Raw genomic sequence first — 14629 nt, 5'->3', positions numbered from 1 at the left:
AAAATTCTAATTATTTCAGATAATAAAGGATAAAAAATCCAATAAATTAGAATGATTTTGTTATTTATTCAGTTATGTATTTTTATTAAAAGTTGAGAAAACAAATAAGAAATTTTGATCATTAAATAATGTGCTAAAATTTTTAAATCTTTTTTTTCATCTATGAAAGTAGATAATCGATTATTAATCGCTAAGCCAGTAAATACAAAAGAATAAGAATAAAAAGTTAAATTTAATGATGTGAAATCGAATAAAATAATTAATAGTACTGTTTATTTGTGGTATTGAAATTACTATTACTATTATTAACTTTCCCTACTAATAAACTTTTGAGTTTGAAAGTGTAATAAATTTATCTGATACATGTTTATATTACCCTAAGTTCATATACTTATTGCTATACTAACAGATAACATTTTAACCAAATTTTTAAACTTTCATGTTTAAACTAAATTTTTAAACTTAAATGTTTAAGTGAAAACTTCAAAAATTTTATTGAGAGCATAAAGCTGAAAAATTCTAAGTCCAAAATTGGGCTTAGTTAATGTTTTCAACTGTAAACTTACGAAATTCTATGTTCTATGAAATCGTAAAATTAACCTACTTATGCTCTTAGTAAGCTGAAGTACCGCAAAAAAAGGTGTTCAAAGCGATCCTAGGTTTTGGAGGTTGAAAATATTATTCTAAAACACTAATTTTGGCCTCCATACCCTATTTTGAGTACATTGAGGCTCAAAATAGTATTTCACATTCAGCGGTAGGCACAACATCAAAAGAAAGTAGGCTTTTGAGGCTCGAATTAGTGATTTAATTTTGACTCGGGCTATCCGGCCAAGTAGCCAGTGATATCTTATCCTCTCCGTGTATTTAAGGGTTTAAATAATCTTTTTTTTCTCACAATTTAAACAATTTTTTTAATTTTTTTAACCTGTTGTAGTAGCTTTATAGTAAATACTTTAAATAAAAGTTAACTATTCATACCGTTTAAATTTTAGGTGGACTATGCTATTATTAGAAGAGTTTTTTCGACAAGGTGATATGGAACAAGCACTTGGATTACCATTTTCACCCCTGTGCGATCGTAAAAATACTCTTGTATCTGAATCACAAATCGGATTTATTGACTTTATTGTTGAACCAAGCATGCAGATTTGCAGTGATTTGTTAGAAGTCGCACTATCACCAATAAGTACAAATCATAACAAAGATGACACAGGTAGCTTTATCTTTTTTAATTTGATGAATATTTAGACATGTGGCTCTAACTGTTTTTGAGTTTTTACATTTTCAAGATTGCCGTATACACATTAATTTTTTTTCTTTTTTTCATTTTTTAGTACCATACACGAAAAAAATGAAACAAGACAAGTTACTGTGCTACACAAGAATAAGCGAAAAGTATATAAAAAAATTCTTAGTACATTTTTAGTTTATGTTCCCGGGTAAAAAAATTTATATATAATTAGGTATAATTATATATGATTATGTATGAAAAATGGCCCGGCATAATTATATATAATCATATATAATTATATCGAATTATATATAATTATATTAATTTTTTTATTTCAAAAATGGATAAAAAATTGTTTTTTTTTTTTAATTATATTGAAACCAATGTGATTCGGAGTATGATGTAGTAATCAAAAACTATTTTATCTGATGAAAAATTCCGAGCGTCCGCTGGGTTCGAACTCGACTCCTCCTGGTTATCAGTCCTGCACACTGCTCATTGGTCTGAATTACATACTGTACCCGACGGAATCTATTAAATTTATCAGATTTACATATAAATTTGATGAAATTTCTTAAAATCCTATAAAACTTAATAAAAGCAGTACATTTTTAATAGATTGCTTATTTTGACTATTGTTAGTTTTCATATTGTTTATTTTCTATAGAAAATGAATTGTATTTTTTTAATTGAAGAATTGAAAGTTGAACATAGTAAAATGATCAGTAATTCAAATATGCAAGCAGTAGTAAAACATATTATACCAGTTACAGAATCTGAAAATTACTTGTTAATAAAATTGAGAGAAATACAAAGTTTTTCAGTTTTTAAGAGTAGGAGATTTTGTATGTTAGAGACCAGATAATTCAAAGAGAATTTGGTAATTTTATTGTAAAATTGGATTTAAATTCCTACTAATATTATAAATGTGAATGTAAGTTTGTTTGTTACGCTTTCACACAAAAACTACTTAATCGATCATCATGAAACTTTGTACACATATTCTTGGAAGTATTAGAAGTAACATAGGATACTTTTTATTGAAGAAAAAAATTTATTTTTTACGAAAGATAAAAAAATTGTTTGTCAAAAAATTAGAATCACTTGATTCAGTTCTATTGGAATGAAATAATCTTTGATATTTATCGAAGGACTTCAACGCGAGCAAAGCAGCGGGTAAACGCTAATTAAAAATAAAATCATTGTTTACAAAAAAGTAATCTTTGTCATCACTTTTTTCAACTTTGAAGATTTAGTATGATTTTCATTTAATCATACGAAAAATTAAAGAAAAATCATTATCTATAATATCATATAATTTAATATGATTTGATATAATTATACATAATTGCTTATAATTATACAAAAATTACGAAGAACATCATATATACATTTTTAAAATTATTTATAATTTTATATAATTCTACATAATTATAAGCAATAGCGGTTCGCCCCGGCTTAGCACGGGTATTTAACAAAAATTTTCGAATTATTTATAATATAAGATAGCCTATGTTACCCGGGGATAGTGTAGCTTTCCAACAGTGAAAGAATTTTTCAAATCGGTTCCGTAGTTTCGGAGCCTATTCAATGCAAACAAACAAACAAACATACAAACAATCAAATCTTTCCTCTTTATAATATTAGTATAGACTATACAACCATAACCAAAATACAATGTACGATTATATATAATTTTATATAAATAGTTAAACACGAAAAAAACATTGTATGAAATTATGTAGAATTATTCACGATTCTATATATTTTTACATAATTACATAGAATAATACAAAATAACCGAGAACATTACATATAATTATGTATGATTATGTATACTCTTACATAATTATACAAAAATAGCTAAAAACTTTCTATAGAAATATGTAGAATTACACATAATTTTGCATAATTATACGTAATTTTAAATTATAATATATAATTTTGTGTTGTTATATATAATGATACAAAAATCATCTAAACTATCATATAAAACGATATATAACTATATATGATTATTAGGGTGATTCAAAAAAACTTTTAAATTTTTTTTTTAACTTTTACTCTGTCAAATGTTTTTATTTGATATAAAAAAAATCCTCACCAAACACGAGCCCTATAGCTCAACTCTAAGGGGTCGCTTTTTTTATTTTAGTTTCCCATTTAATTAACATGAGGAAAATTCTTTTTTGTTTTAAATTGAAGCTACACATAATTTACGCAATTTTTTACAAAAAACGACTTTATATTCTTAAAGTAGAGTCTTTGAGCTTTACAAAACTCTAAGACAAAGTATCATTATCTCTACAAAAAGACTAGTAACAGCCATTTAAAAATGACTAAATTTCGAAATTTAAAGAAATAGTTGGCAATTGGGTCATTCCATGTCAGATCGGCAAATAGTTGGAATCGATCTCTTTCGATTTGGACAAATTTTTATCAGAAGTTTTCGTTTATCATAAAACGAAGTTCTGTTAAAGGAAAAACAATAAAAAAATTTTTTTCAAAAGATATGCAAATTCAAAATTTTGCAATTTTTTCAGTTTTTCAATTTTATTTTTGTTATATCTCGAACGCTATTGTAGATATAGGAATGGCCTTTTGTTTGTTTAAAAGGGGACACTTAGAGTTATTGAAAAAAAAATATTTTAGAAAAAAATTTTCAAAAATGCCGAATTTTGAATTTTTGAAAATCGTTAAAAATGACGATCGAAGTTAAAATTTTAGCTCAATTGTTTTTGTATAATACATAGTAATCATCTTAAAAAATTCTGCAAATTTTAGAAGGGTGTTTTTTTTTCGAAAATATCAATTTTTGAATTTCAAAAAAAAATTTTTTTGTTTTTTTGCAACTTTTAAATAAGGTAAAGTTATGCAGAAACATAGTATTGTAATTTTGAGGATTAAAACTTGAATTCTTCACGTGGAGATATTGAATAATAAATTTATTTCAACTTTTTTTTAATTTTTTGACATGATCTCAAAGTCATCCTGAACATATGGAAAATAAAAAAAAAGTTGAAATTAATTTATTATTCAATATTTCCACGTGATGCATTCAAGTTTTAATCCTCAAATTTACAATATTATGTATCTGCATAACTTTACCTTATTTAAAAGTTGAAAAAAAGAAAAAAAATTTTTTTTTGAAATTCAAAGACCCTGAAGGCCATCCCTGCAACTTCCCGCAAATTCTATACCTAAACACTTGAAATTGCACTTATGACGTTTTAGAGCTCTTCGAGCTCATAAATACAATTTGTATATTATTTTGAGCTCTCCGAGCTCAAAAAAATAGCTTTTGTATGCTTTTGAGCTCTTCGAGCTCAAAAGTTTGATAAAACACTATTTTTTGAATTTTTAAATCGCGATAACTTTTGAATGAATGAACCGATTTTCACGCGGTTGATGGCATTCGACGCAATTTTTTAAGCTTCATGGAAAATCTTTAAGTTCATATTGACGGAGTGGAAAACTTCGGAGTAATTCCGAAAAAAAACTTTTTTTGATTTTCTTTCGTCAACGATAACTCACGAACGAATCAACCAATTTTGACCGGACTGGCAGCGATCGACGTGGTTTTTTGATATTAAGAGCTGATTAGTTTTTGGAATTGATCAGTAGAGCCGTTTAAAAGTTATTTCAAAAAAACCACTTTTAAAAAAAATTTTTTTTGTAGTTATTTTGCGATTTCTCCAAATCTACTGGTCCGAAGCGTTCCAAAGTATATACAAAATCTAAGTTTGGTCAAGCCCTTTTGAATAGCATCAACCGTGATCAAATCGGTCAAGCCGTTCAAAAGTTATAAGAGGTTTACATACATCCACACACACACACACACACACACACACACACACACACACACACACACACACACACACACACACACACACACACACACACACACACACACACACACACACACACACACACACACACACACACACACACACACACACACACACACACACACACACACACACACACACACACACACACACACACACACACACACAGACATACAGACATGTCGTGACACTACCGGCTGTAGCAGCTCAGAAGATATTAGAAGGAAGCGGTAAAATCCGAATTGGCTGGGTCAACTGCCGAATTAGAGCCACGAGGAAACCTACCCAATGTTACAAATGCTGGAATTTCGGGCACCACGGATCCCAGTGCAGAAGCAAGACAGATCGATCCAAGCTATGCATCAGATGCGGCCAAGAAGGACACAAGATTGCGGACTGTAAAAACCCAGCGAAGTGTGTATTATACGCGGAAAATAAGAGCGCAGAGAACGCTGCCCATCACGCCGGCACATACAGGTGCCCGGTATACAAAGAGGCACTCCAGAGAATGACAAGCAAGCAAACATGAGGATATTACAGCTTAACCTAAATCACTGTGAGGCCGCGCATGACCTGCTCGTGCAGACCGTGCGTGAATTAGAGCTTGATTTAGTCATAATAGCAGAGCCATACAGACACCTGAATAACCAACCTTGGAAAACTGACAGCACCACCAAGGCTGTCATCTGGTCCTGTGGCAAACTCCCCTTCCAGAGCATAGTGAGCAATGATAGCATCGGCTTTGTAGCAGCGTCTATTAACGACATCTGTTATTATATTTGCTATGCACCACCTAGCCTTTCCAATGCTGACTTTACTGACTTTCTGGATCGACTGACCGAAGACGCAAAGCAATACTACCCAGTAGCTATAGCAGGGGACTTCAATTCCTGGGCGGTAGACTGGGGCAGCAAGCAGACTAATGTGCGAGGCAAGGCACTACGTGAAGCGATGGCCTCACTGGACGTGGTCCTTCTCAACATCAGTGAGACATCAACATATACCAAGGAAGAGGCTAGTTCGATAATAGACCTCACATTCGTCAGCAGCAGCTTATCGAAAGGAAACTATTCTTGGGAAGTCTTAAACACCTACACCGCCAGCGACCACAGTGCAATACTTTGGGAAATATCGGCTGACCGGAACCCTCAAAGAGCAACTAGACAAACTAATGCAGCTGGATGGAAAGTGAAAGAGTTTGACTCGGAAGCTTTGGTAGTAGCCTTAGACAGTGACTCGACCATCATCACAGGAAATGCTGTAGAGAAGACGAAGGACTTAATGACGAGAATTGCCCAGGCTTGCGACACCTGCATGCCCCGTAAGTGTGGCATCAATAAAAGACCATCGGTGCACTGGTAGAATGATCAGATTAACGCCCTTCGCACAGCTTGTCACAAAAAGAGAAGATTATCACAGCGTGGCCACCGACGACCTAACTCTGCGGAGCTGGTCGCAGAATACAAAAAGGCCCGTCGAGAACTGAACAAGGCCATCAAAGATAACAAAAGACGCTGTTGGAAGGAACTCGTCGATGAGGTAGAAAAGGACCCATGGGGCAGACCGTATAGGGTGGTCATGACCTACCTGAAGCGCCAGCCAATGCCATCACCTACGTGTCGACAGCTCCTGGAAAGAATAGTTTCTACGCTGTTTCCTCGACAAAGTAAGTTCGGCTATTCTTCATTGCCAGTAAATCGAGAAGACATTCCACCTGTCACAGAAGAGGAACTGATGGAGGCGTGTAACCGAGTAGGGAAAAATAAGGCGCCGGGATTGGATGGAATCCCGAATATTGCATTAAAAACAGCTATTAAAGCAGTGCCAAATCTATTCTTAGATACCTACGATTGGTGCCTCTAAGAAGGGATTTTTCCTAGAAGATGGAAACAGCAAAGACTTGTACTTCTCTATAAAGGGAAGAAGCCACCGGACGAGCCATCATCCTACCGATCACTCTTAAGATATTAGAGCGTATAATGCACCAACGAATAGAAGCAGCCGTCGATCCACTCCTAGCAGAAGGCCAGTATGGTTTCCGGAAAGGACGATCAACGCTGGATGCGATCAACCTGGTGGTCGATACAGCTAAGGAGGCAATCGCTGGAAAGAGATGGGAACGTGGCAGAAAGAAGTATTGTTTAGTGGCTGCCGTGGACATCAAAAATGCCTTCAATTCCGCTAACTGGGACTGCATCATGCAAGCTCTCGAAGATAAAGAAGTGCCAGGATACCTGCGCAGAATGGTAGCAAACTACTTTACAGACAGAGTCCTCAAATATGACACGAAAAACGGTCCAAGGGAGTACGAAATAACCGGAGGAGTGCCACAGGGCTCGGTTTTGGGTCTTTTGCTGTGGAACATCATGTATGATAGTCTCCTGAGAGTTGCAGTACCATCAGAGGTGAAACTTGTTGCATATGCCGATGATGTAGCGGTAGTGATTGTCGCGAAACACTTGGAAGAGATCAATCTGGCTTTCGATATCACATTTAGCCGGATTAACCTATGGATGGAGATGATGAAGTTGGAGTTAGCCAAGCACAAAACTGAAGCTGTGCTCATCACCAGCAGAAAGATCGTAGAAAACATCAAGCTGAATGTCGGTGAGCAGGAGATCGCATCGCAACCATTTATCCGATATCTGGGGGTGACGCTGGATGCCCGACTGAACTTTAAGCAACAGGTCGAACATGTAAGTGCTAAAGCATCAGCGGTGGTAACTAGTCTATCAAGACTGATGCCGAATGTTGGAGGCCCGAAGCAGAGCAGGAGACTATTGCTGTCATCAGTAGTCACATCAGTGCTCACATATGGAATATCCGTTTGGGCAGACGCGCTGGAGACCCAAGAATCATGGAGGAAAGCCGGACCGGTCTACCGATTAAGTGCACTGAGAGTTGCAAGCGCCTTCCGCACAATATCCGAGGAGGCAGTGTGCGTCATTTCTGGAACTCTGCCTCTTAGAGTCCTAGCTGAGGAAAGACGGAACCTATACCACCGAAAGAGGTCATCTACTCTGAAGAACTCAGAACTGAAGAGCGACAACATAGTATAGCAAGATGGCAACAACTATGGGATGCTGCGGAGAAGGCAAGATGGACTCATCGACTTATACCAAGGATTGACGTTTGGCTTAACCGGAATCACGGCGAGGCCAACTACTATCTGACCTAGATGTTGTCAGGACACAGCTGTTTCCGGGAGTACCTTCATCGCTTTAAGCACGATAATTCCCCAGAGTGTCCGTCTTGCCCAAGAGTTGCTGAAAATGCGGAGCACGTATTCTTTGAGTGCCCTCATTTTAACTCACAGCGTGATGAGTTAGAGAAGATCCTGAACAAGAAAATCACACCAGAGTCAATAGTAGAAGAAATGCTGTCATCCGAAGCTGCCTGGAACGCCACAATCACGTTTACCACTGAAGTGCTTACAGAGCTGCGTTCCATTGAAAGAAAAAAGGCAAATAACAGAAACTAGAAGGAAGGAAAAATAACACCTTAGCCACCAGAAGGAATAGCAGTAGCTAGATCCTCCCCTCACGAAGTAATGCCTGACGGCGGTTTCCATGAGGGATTAGAGGAAAGAAGAAAAGGGGTTTAGGGTTTAGTGGGTAGGGGCGTTAGCGTCGAGTTGTAGTATGACGCTGCGTCGAGTCGCCACATATTCAGGCCGAACAGCTATGCCTGGAATCCGTAAAAGGGATTCCCCCCCCCTAAGTTAAAAAAAAAAAAAAAAAAAAACAGACATACAGACACCATCGCGGGAATAGTCAGGGACGCTTTCTAGGACCTCGAAACGTCGAGATTCGATGAAAACTCGATTTTCGTAAAACGGGGTGAAAACTTCCCGATTTTTGAAAATCTTTGATTTTCTTAGCGGGAAGTTAAAAAATATAAAAATGTTGAAATTACTTGCGTCAAAAGGTAGGATCAAGCTTACAGCTATTATTTAAATAAAATATGTCACACACTTATGTGAATAAGTATCTTAAAATTAAGAAATATTAAACTTATAAAATAAAATAGTAAATTAGATATTAAAATTTTAAGGGAAAGAAAAAGCAAAAATTTTGAATTTTAGCAGACGTCACATATGTGTATGTGTGTATGTATATGGGTCATTCTACCAAATAAGAACATTTTTACGGGACGACCCTCGCGGATTATGTTTAAAATTTATGGAGCTGTTCTCTATAATAAGAAATAAATTCCCTACAAGTTTCAGCCCTTAATATGCAGCGGTTCTGGAGATATGATTTTTTGAAATTAAAAAAAAAAATTTTTTTTAACTTTTTTATTAATTTTTCTGATGAGGAAAACTTTTTCATTAAAATCCACAGAAAATTGTATCTTGTGGGAAAAATTCTCAGCTTTTGAATGAAAATATCCATTTTATCGTAAACACATCAGAAGACCCTTTGAAATCCAATTAAAGTGCAAAAATTGATTTTTCTCGATGTGCGGTGCACGGTACTTTTAATTTGACTTTTTTTTCTGAAAGATCAAGGTTTTTTACACAAAATATATAGTTTTCACGATGTGTATATTCTTTGTTCGATCACAATTAAATCAAACGTTATATCCTCTGAGTGTTATACGATTATTCGGGTTAATAAAATAACTTTCTGTTAAATATTTAAAAATTTCAAACTGCTCGCTAAAAAATTGAGTTTATACGATGCAGATGGCGCTCACAACTCTCTCTATTTATTTTCTTCTTGTGAATATTTGTTGACTAATATCTTTCTGTGGTTTCTTGGCAGCTTGAAGTTAACACAAATATAATTGCTTAAGTTTATAATTATCATTGCACTTCTTTAATTTTTGATCGCAATGAGTAAGCGTATAAGATTGACAGTGGATTGTTCTAATCCGTTTAACGAGCCACGTAAGTGACTAATACGATGCACTTTACCTCACATGTATAACCTCTAAATGAAATCGATTTTCAGTGGCTCAGTGTTTAATATCAATCTTTAATAACTAATTATTTGAAATTTGTAGATAAAAAAGTAAATAAGGATTTACGAAAATTTCCCGATGAAAATCGTTGGAAATTTCCTGATGCAGATGAAACTTCAATGTTATGTGTATGTTGTAGATTTAGTGTTAGAGAATATATTCCACCAGCACAAGAGAAAGAGGATATTATTTCGTCGAGTGAGCGTTGAGAATCTGAGTATATCAGCTGACATAAGTACTCCAGAAAGCAGTGTTTCTAGAACTGTCAGTAATTTTAGCGGCAATCTTTGCGATTATAATGATCATTCTTTAGAGCGGTTTTTGAAAATTCCTTTTATTGAAAAAGACAGGTGGAAATTTTCTTTGATTCGATCATTTCCTAACTGAATTAAAACCTATTTAACTATCTTCCTATTTATTTAACTTTAGATTAAATTCTGAACAAAATTACGGAGCAAAAAAGCTTGACGATTGCTATGCTGCTCTTGAGAATAAGTTTCAATCACAATTTGGAATATTACCAGAATCTACGTACAGTAAAATAAATCAAGATCACTGTTCAATGATAGCTAAAGTGAAACAATTATATAATGCTGAAAATGACAAGTAAATTTTTATAATAATTGATTATTTAAAAATATTTTGATTTCTTAATACTGATGCTATCGATTACTTTCTTCACAGATCGATAAAAAAAAGTTACTTTCAATTTTGCCTGATAGTTGGGGAGTCAGTCATATAGCACATGAGTTTAACTGTTCTCGAAAATTGGTATTGAATTATAAAAAAGAAATCAGTGAATCCGGAAATGTTGACTTAAACTCTAGTAAAATTAGTATTGAAAATTCTAATTCCTCAAAAGCTCCGGCGGTTAAGCAGTCGCTTAATTTGGATATAAAAAAACTTGTTATTGACTTCTATAAAAGCGAAGAGAATTCTAAACAATTAGCGGGCATGAAAGATTTTGAAACTGTGAAAGATTGTAATGGTAATCGAATCAGAGTACAAAAAAAAGTTAGTTTTATGTAATTTAAAAGAATTATACCAAAATTTTAAAGCAAAGTACGATCCAGTTACAATCGGATTCTCTAAATTTGCGAATTTGAGGCCTACTCATTGTATTCTTGCTGGAAGTAGTGGTACACATGTTGTATGTGTATGTACTATTCACCAAAATGTAAAATTAATGCTAGAGGGTAATTGGGTATTAAATATTCTTTATGATTATACTTGGCTACGTTATTAATTTGATTCCATTTTCTTATTTTGGATGTAGTTTTCCAAAATTTGCGAGAAATACTGATTGGATTATGGAAACTCAACCAATTTACAAAAATTTATTGAATAAATTGGTTTGTAATAATCCAACGGAATCGTGCTTCTTCAGAAGTTGTAATAGATGTCCAAACAATGAAGAAATCATTAATTACTTTCATGCATCGTTTAAAGAATCTGATGTAAACGAAATCGAATATAAAATGTAGACATCAACCGATCGATGTACCATTGTAAACGTTATTTCAGATTCTGATGACTTTATTGATACCTTAGCGACGCAACTTGATAAAATTTTGAAACATGATTTTATAGCAAAAATACAAAGTCGGTTTTTTTCTAATGCGAAATTAAATTTGAAGAGTGGCGAATTCGCGGTAGTTTTTGACTTTGCAGAAAACTATGCATTCGTTGTGCAGGAAGCTGCTCAAGGTTTTCATTGGAATTTCTAATGGTGGTTTACTACAACGAATACTATTAAAAATTTTAGCTTAGTTGTTATCTCAGATTGCCTTAAACATGACACAGTTTTGATTTATTTATTTCAAGAACAATTGATTTTTTTTTAAGAGAAAATTTGCTGTTATTGAAAGAATTTTTTACTTCTCCGATGGAGCACCTCAGCAATTTAAAAACAAAAAAGTATTTACTAATTTATGTTATCATTATGCTGACTTTAGAATCATTGCTGAGTGGCATTTTTTTGCGACTGTCCATGGCAAAGGACCATGCGATGGGTTTGCGGGTTCAGTAAAACGACATGCTGGTAGAGCTTCATTACAAATGGAAAATAAAAAACATATACTGACACCACAAGATTTGCAATCCTGGACAATCAAGAATTTCACAGACGTTGATTTTACTTTCATAACGAATAATGATTATTTAGACAAAAAAAATGTGTTAGACGTACGATATTCTTTATCAAAAACGGTAAAGGGTACACAGACATTGCACACTTTTTTACCGATAAATGATGAAATTCGATATGCTTTTATTAAAACTGTATCAACATCTGAAAAAAGTTCAAAAATAAAAGTATTTTAATTATAAAGATTTTACGTTTAATTTTATTGTGATTGAACAAAAAATATGCACATCGTGGAAACTATATATTTTGTGTGAAAAACTCTGAACTTTCAGAAAAAAAGTCAAATTGGATGTACCTTGCACCGCACACCGAGAAAAATCAATTTTTCCACTTGAATTGGATTTCAAAGGGTCTTTTGATGTGTTTATGATAAAACGGATATTTTCATTCAACAATTGAGAATTTTTCCCACAAGATACGATTTTCCGTGGATTTTAATAAAAAAGTTTTCCTCATCAGAAAAATTTATAAAAAAGTTAAAAAATATTTTTTTTCAAAATTTCAAAAAATCATCACTCCAGAACCACTGCATATTAAGGGCTGAAACTTGTAGGAAATTCATTTCTTATTATAGAGAACACCTCCATAAATTTTAAACATAATCCGCGAGGGTCGCCCCGTAAAAATGTTCTTATTTGGTGGAATGACCCATATGTATGTATTAAGGTGGGCCGAAAATCCGCTTTTTTAGAATTTCGTTTAGTAATAGCAAAAATATTGTTTATTAAGTTATAAAAAAATTTTCTGTGAAAGGAAAAAATTTTTGGTCAACATCTCAGGCTCGCCGATTGCAGTCAAAGCTAAAAATGCTCAAAAAATTTTTTATCAACTTATTTTGATCGGAAATTTTACGCTCTACTAAAAAGGTCTTTACACAAAATTACGTAGGATCCATAGATTCAGAGATAATCCCAATTTTAGTATCAAAATAGTAGATTTTCGCCACTAAAATAATCTTGTTAGTTTGAAATCTATTTATAAGTTCTCCATTAGACAGAAAATTAAATTTTCTATCAAAATGTTTCTTTGTAAAATTTTTTAAGAGTGATAATTATTAAAATTATTCCAATTTTTGTTCAAAAAGTAGCATTTTCGACAGTAAATGAATTATATCTAATATATAAAATTCTCGTGTCACAATGTTCGTTCCCATACTCCTCCGAAACGGCTTGACCGATTCTCATGAAATTTTTTATGCATATTCAGTAAGCCTGAGAATCGGCTACTATCTATTTTCCTAACCTCTAAGTGATAAGGGGTGTTCACCCCAAAAATTTTTTTTTATTTTTTTGATAAAAATTTTTTTTTTTAATTTTTTTATTATGTGGCATCAAAAAATACATACAACTCTAAATTTGCACTTTTTTATCACTAACCCTTGCTTTTTAATAGTGATTTTCATAATTTTATCATTTTCTATCCCGCTCGATAACATCAATTATTATCACTTGGTAAGTTATCCCCTCTGTGTATCTAACGGTGTCACTTCTCACCCTGTAAACAGCACGGAGTAGGGATGTTACCTCTAAAGTTTTTGGCTATTATTAGTGTTTATGCTTCAAGCGTAGTAGTTAAACATTTTTACTATCTCAGTGTAACTCTCATATCAAATATATTCTCGAGTAACTTTATTATTTATTTATTAATAACTAATATTATTGAATATAATTAATTATTAATAACTAATAAAATCATTAATTTTGAGTGTAAATCGCACGATCAGTTAATTAAGTGACTTACATAACCTCTAAAATACTCAACACGTGTCACGAGTTCTCGCAAACAACGGCTATTGAGTTGTAAGTATAAATTATTTTTTACGTTTATTATAAAATCAAAAATTATTCTTTCTTATTTATAACGAAAATATTGTTGGGAATGGTGAAAAACAAATTCGGTGAAAGTTAGATTTTTATTACAATTGGGAAATTTTTTTTTGTATTTACTTATAAGAGCTCTAACTTCGACAGAATTTTTTTTTGCACTATTTATAACAATATGTATTTTCGATATAATTAAGAAACATAAAATTTTTCGCTTTCGTGAAATTATCTAATTTTTACATATATATTTAATGTAATCAAAGATAAAATAAATGATTAATATAATAATTAAATAATTCAATCAGTTCTATTCATGTGTGTTTTGTATTGTACAGTGAACAATACCAATAAAACGCAAAGGGGCCAATTTGAGCCGTGATACAAATAAATCTGGAAGCATTCGAAATAGAAGAGCCCAAAGAACCGAAGAACAAGTGCAGGAAGAAAATACTGGAGCGCGTGTGAGAATGGCGCAATTGCGTCAAGAACAATCAGACGATACACGTTTTACTGTCAATAGACGCAGAGCGAATAAATGTTAAGACGTTGTCGATGAGTGATCGAGAGTGATCAATGAGTGATCGATGAGTGATCAAGTTTGTTTGTATTAGCT

The 14629-nt window shown here is 33.2% G+C and overlaps 1 protein-coding gene across 1 annotated transcript in view; it reads left to right on the top strand.

The window, feature by feature from the left end:
* LOC123273473 (calcium/calmodulin-dependent 3',5'-cyclic nucleotide phosphodiesterase 1-like) overlaps positions 1-14629 on the top strand; it is a gene marked incomplete at its 5' end in the record, with an annotated part of 344764 nt that overhangs the window by 310869 nt on the left and 19266 nt on the right. Inside the window, one exon of the mRNA XM_044741230.1 lies at positions 996-1216. Coding sequence (XP_044597165.1) covers positions 996-1216 — 221 coding nt within the window. The remainder of the gene's footprint in view (positions 1-995; positions 1217-14629) is intronic.

The sequence above is a fragment of the Cotesia glomerata genome, linkage group LG1 (genome assembly GCF_020080835.1).
Source record: "Cotesia glomerata isolate CgM1 linkage group LG1, MPM_Cglom_v2.3, whole genome shotgun sequence".
Lineage (NCBI taxonomy): Eukaryota > Metazoa > Arthropoda > Insecta > Hymenoptera > Braconidae > Cotesia > Cotesia glomerata.
Note: the sequence above shows the minus strand (reverse complement) of the source record. Positions and strands in the feature narration are given on the sequence as shown.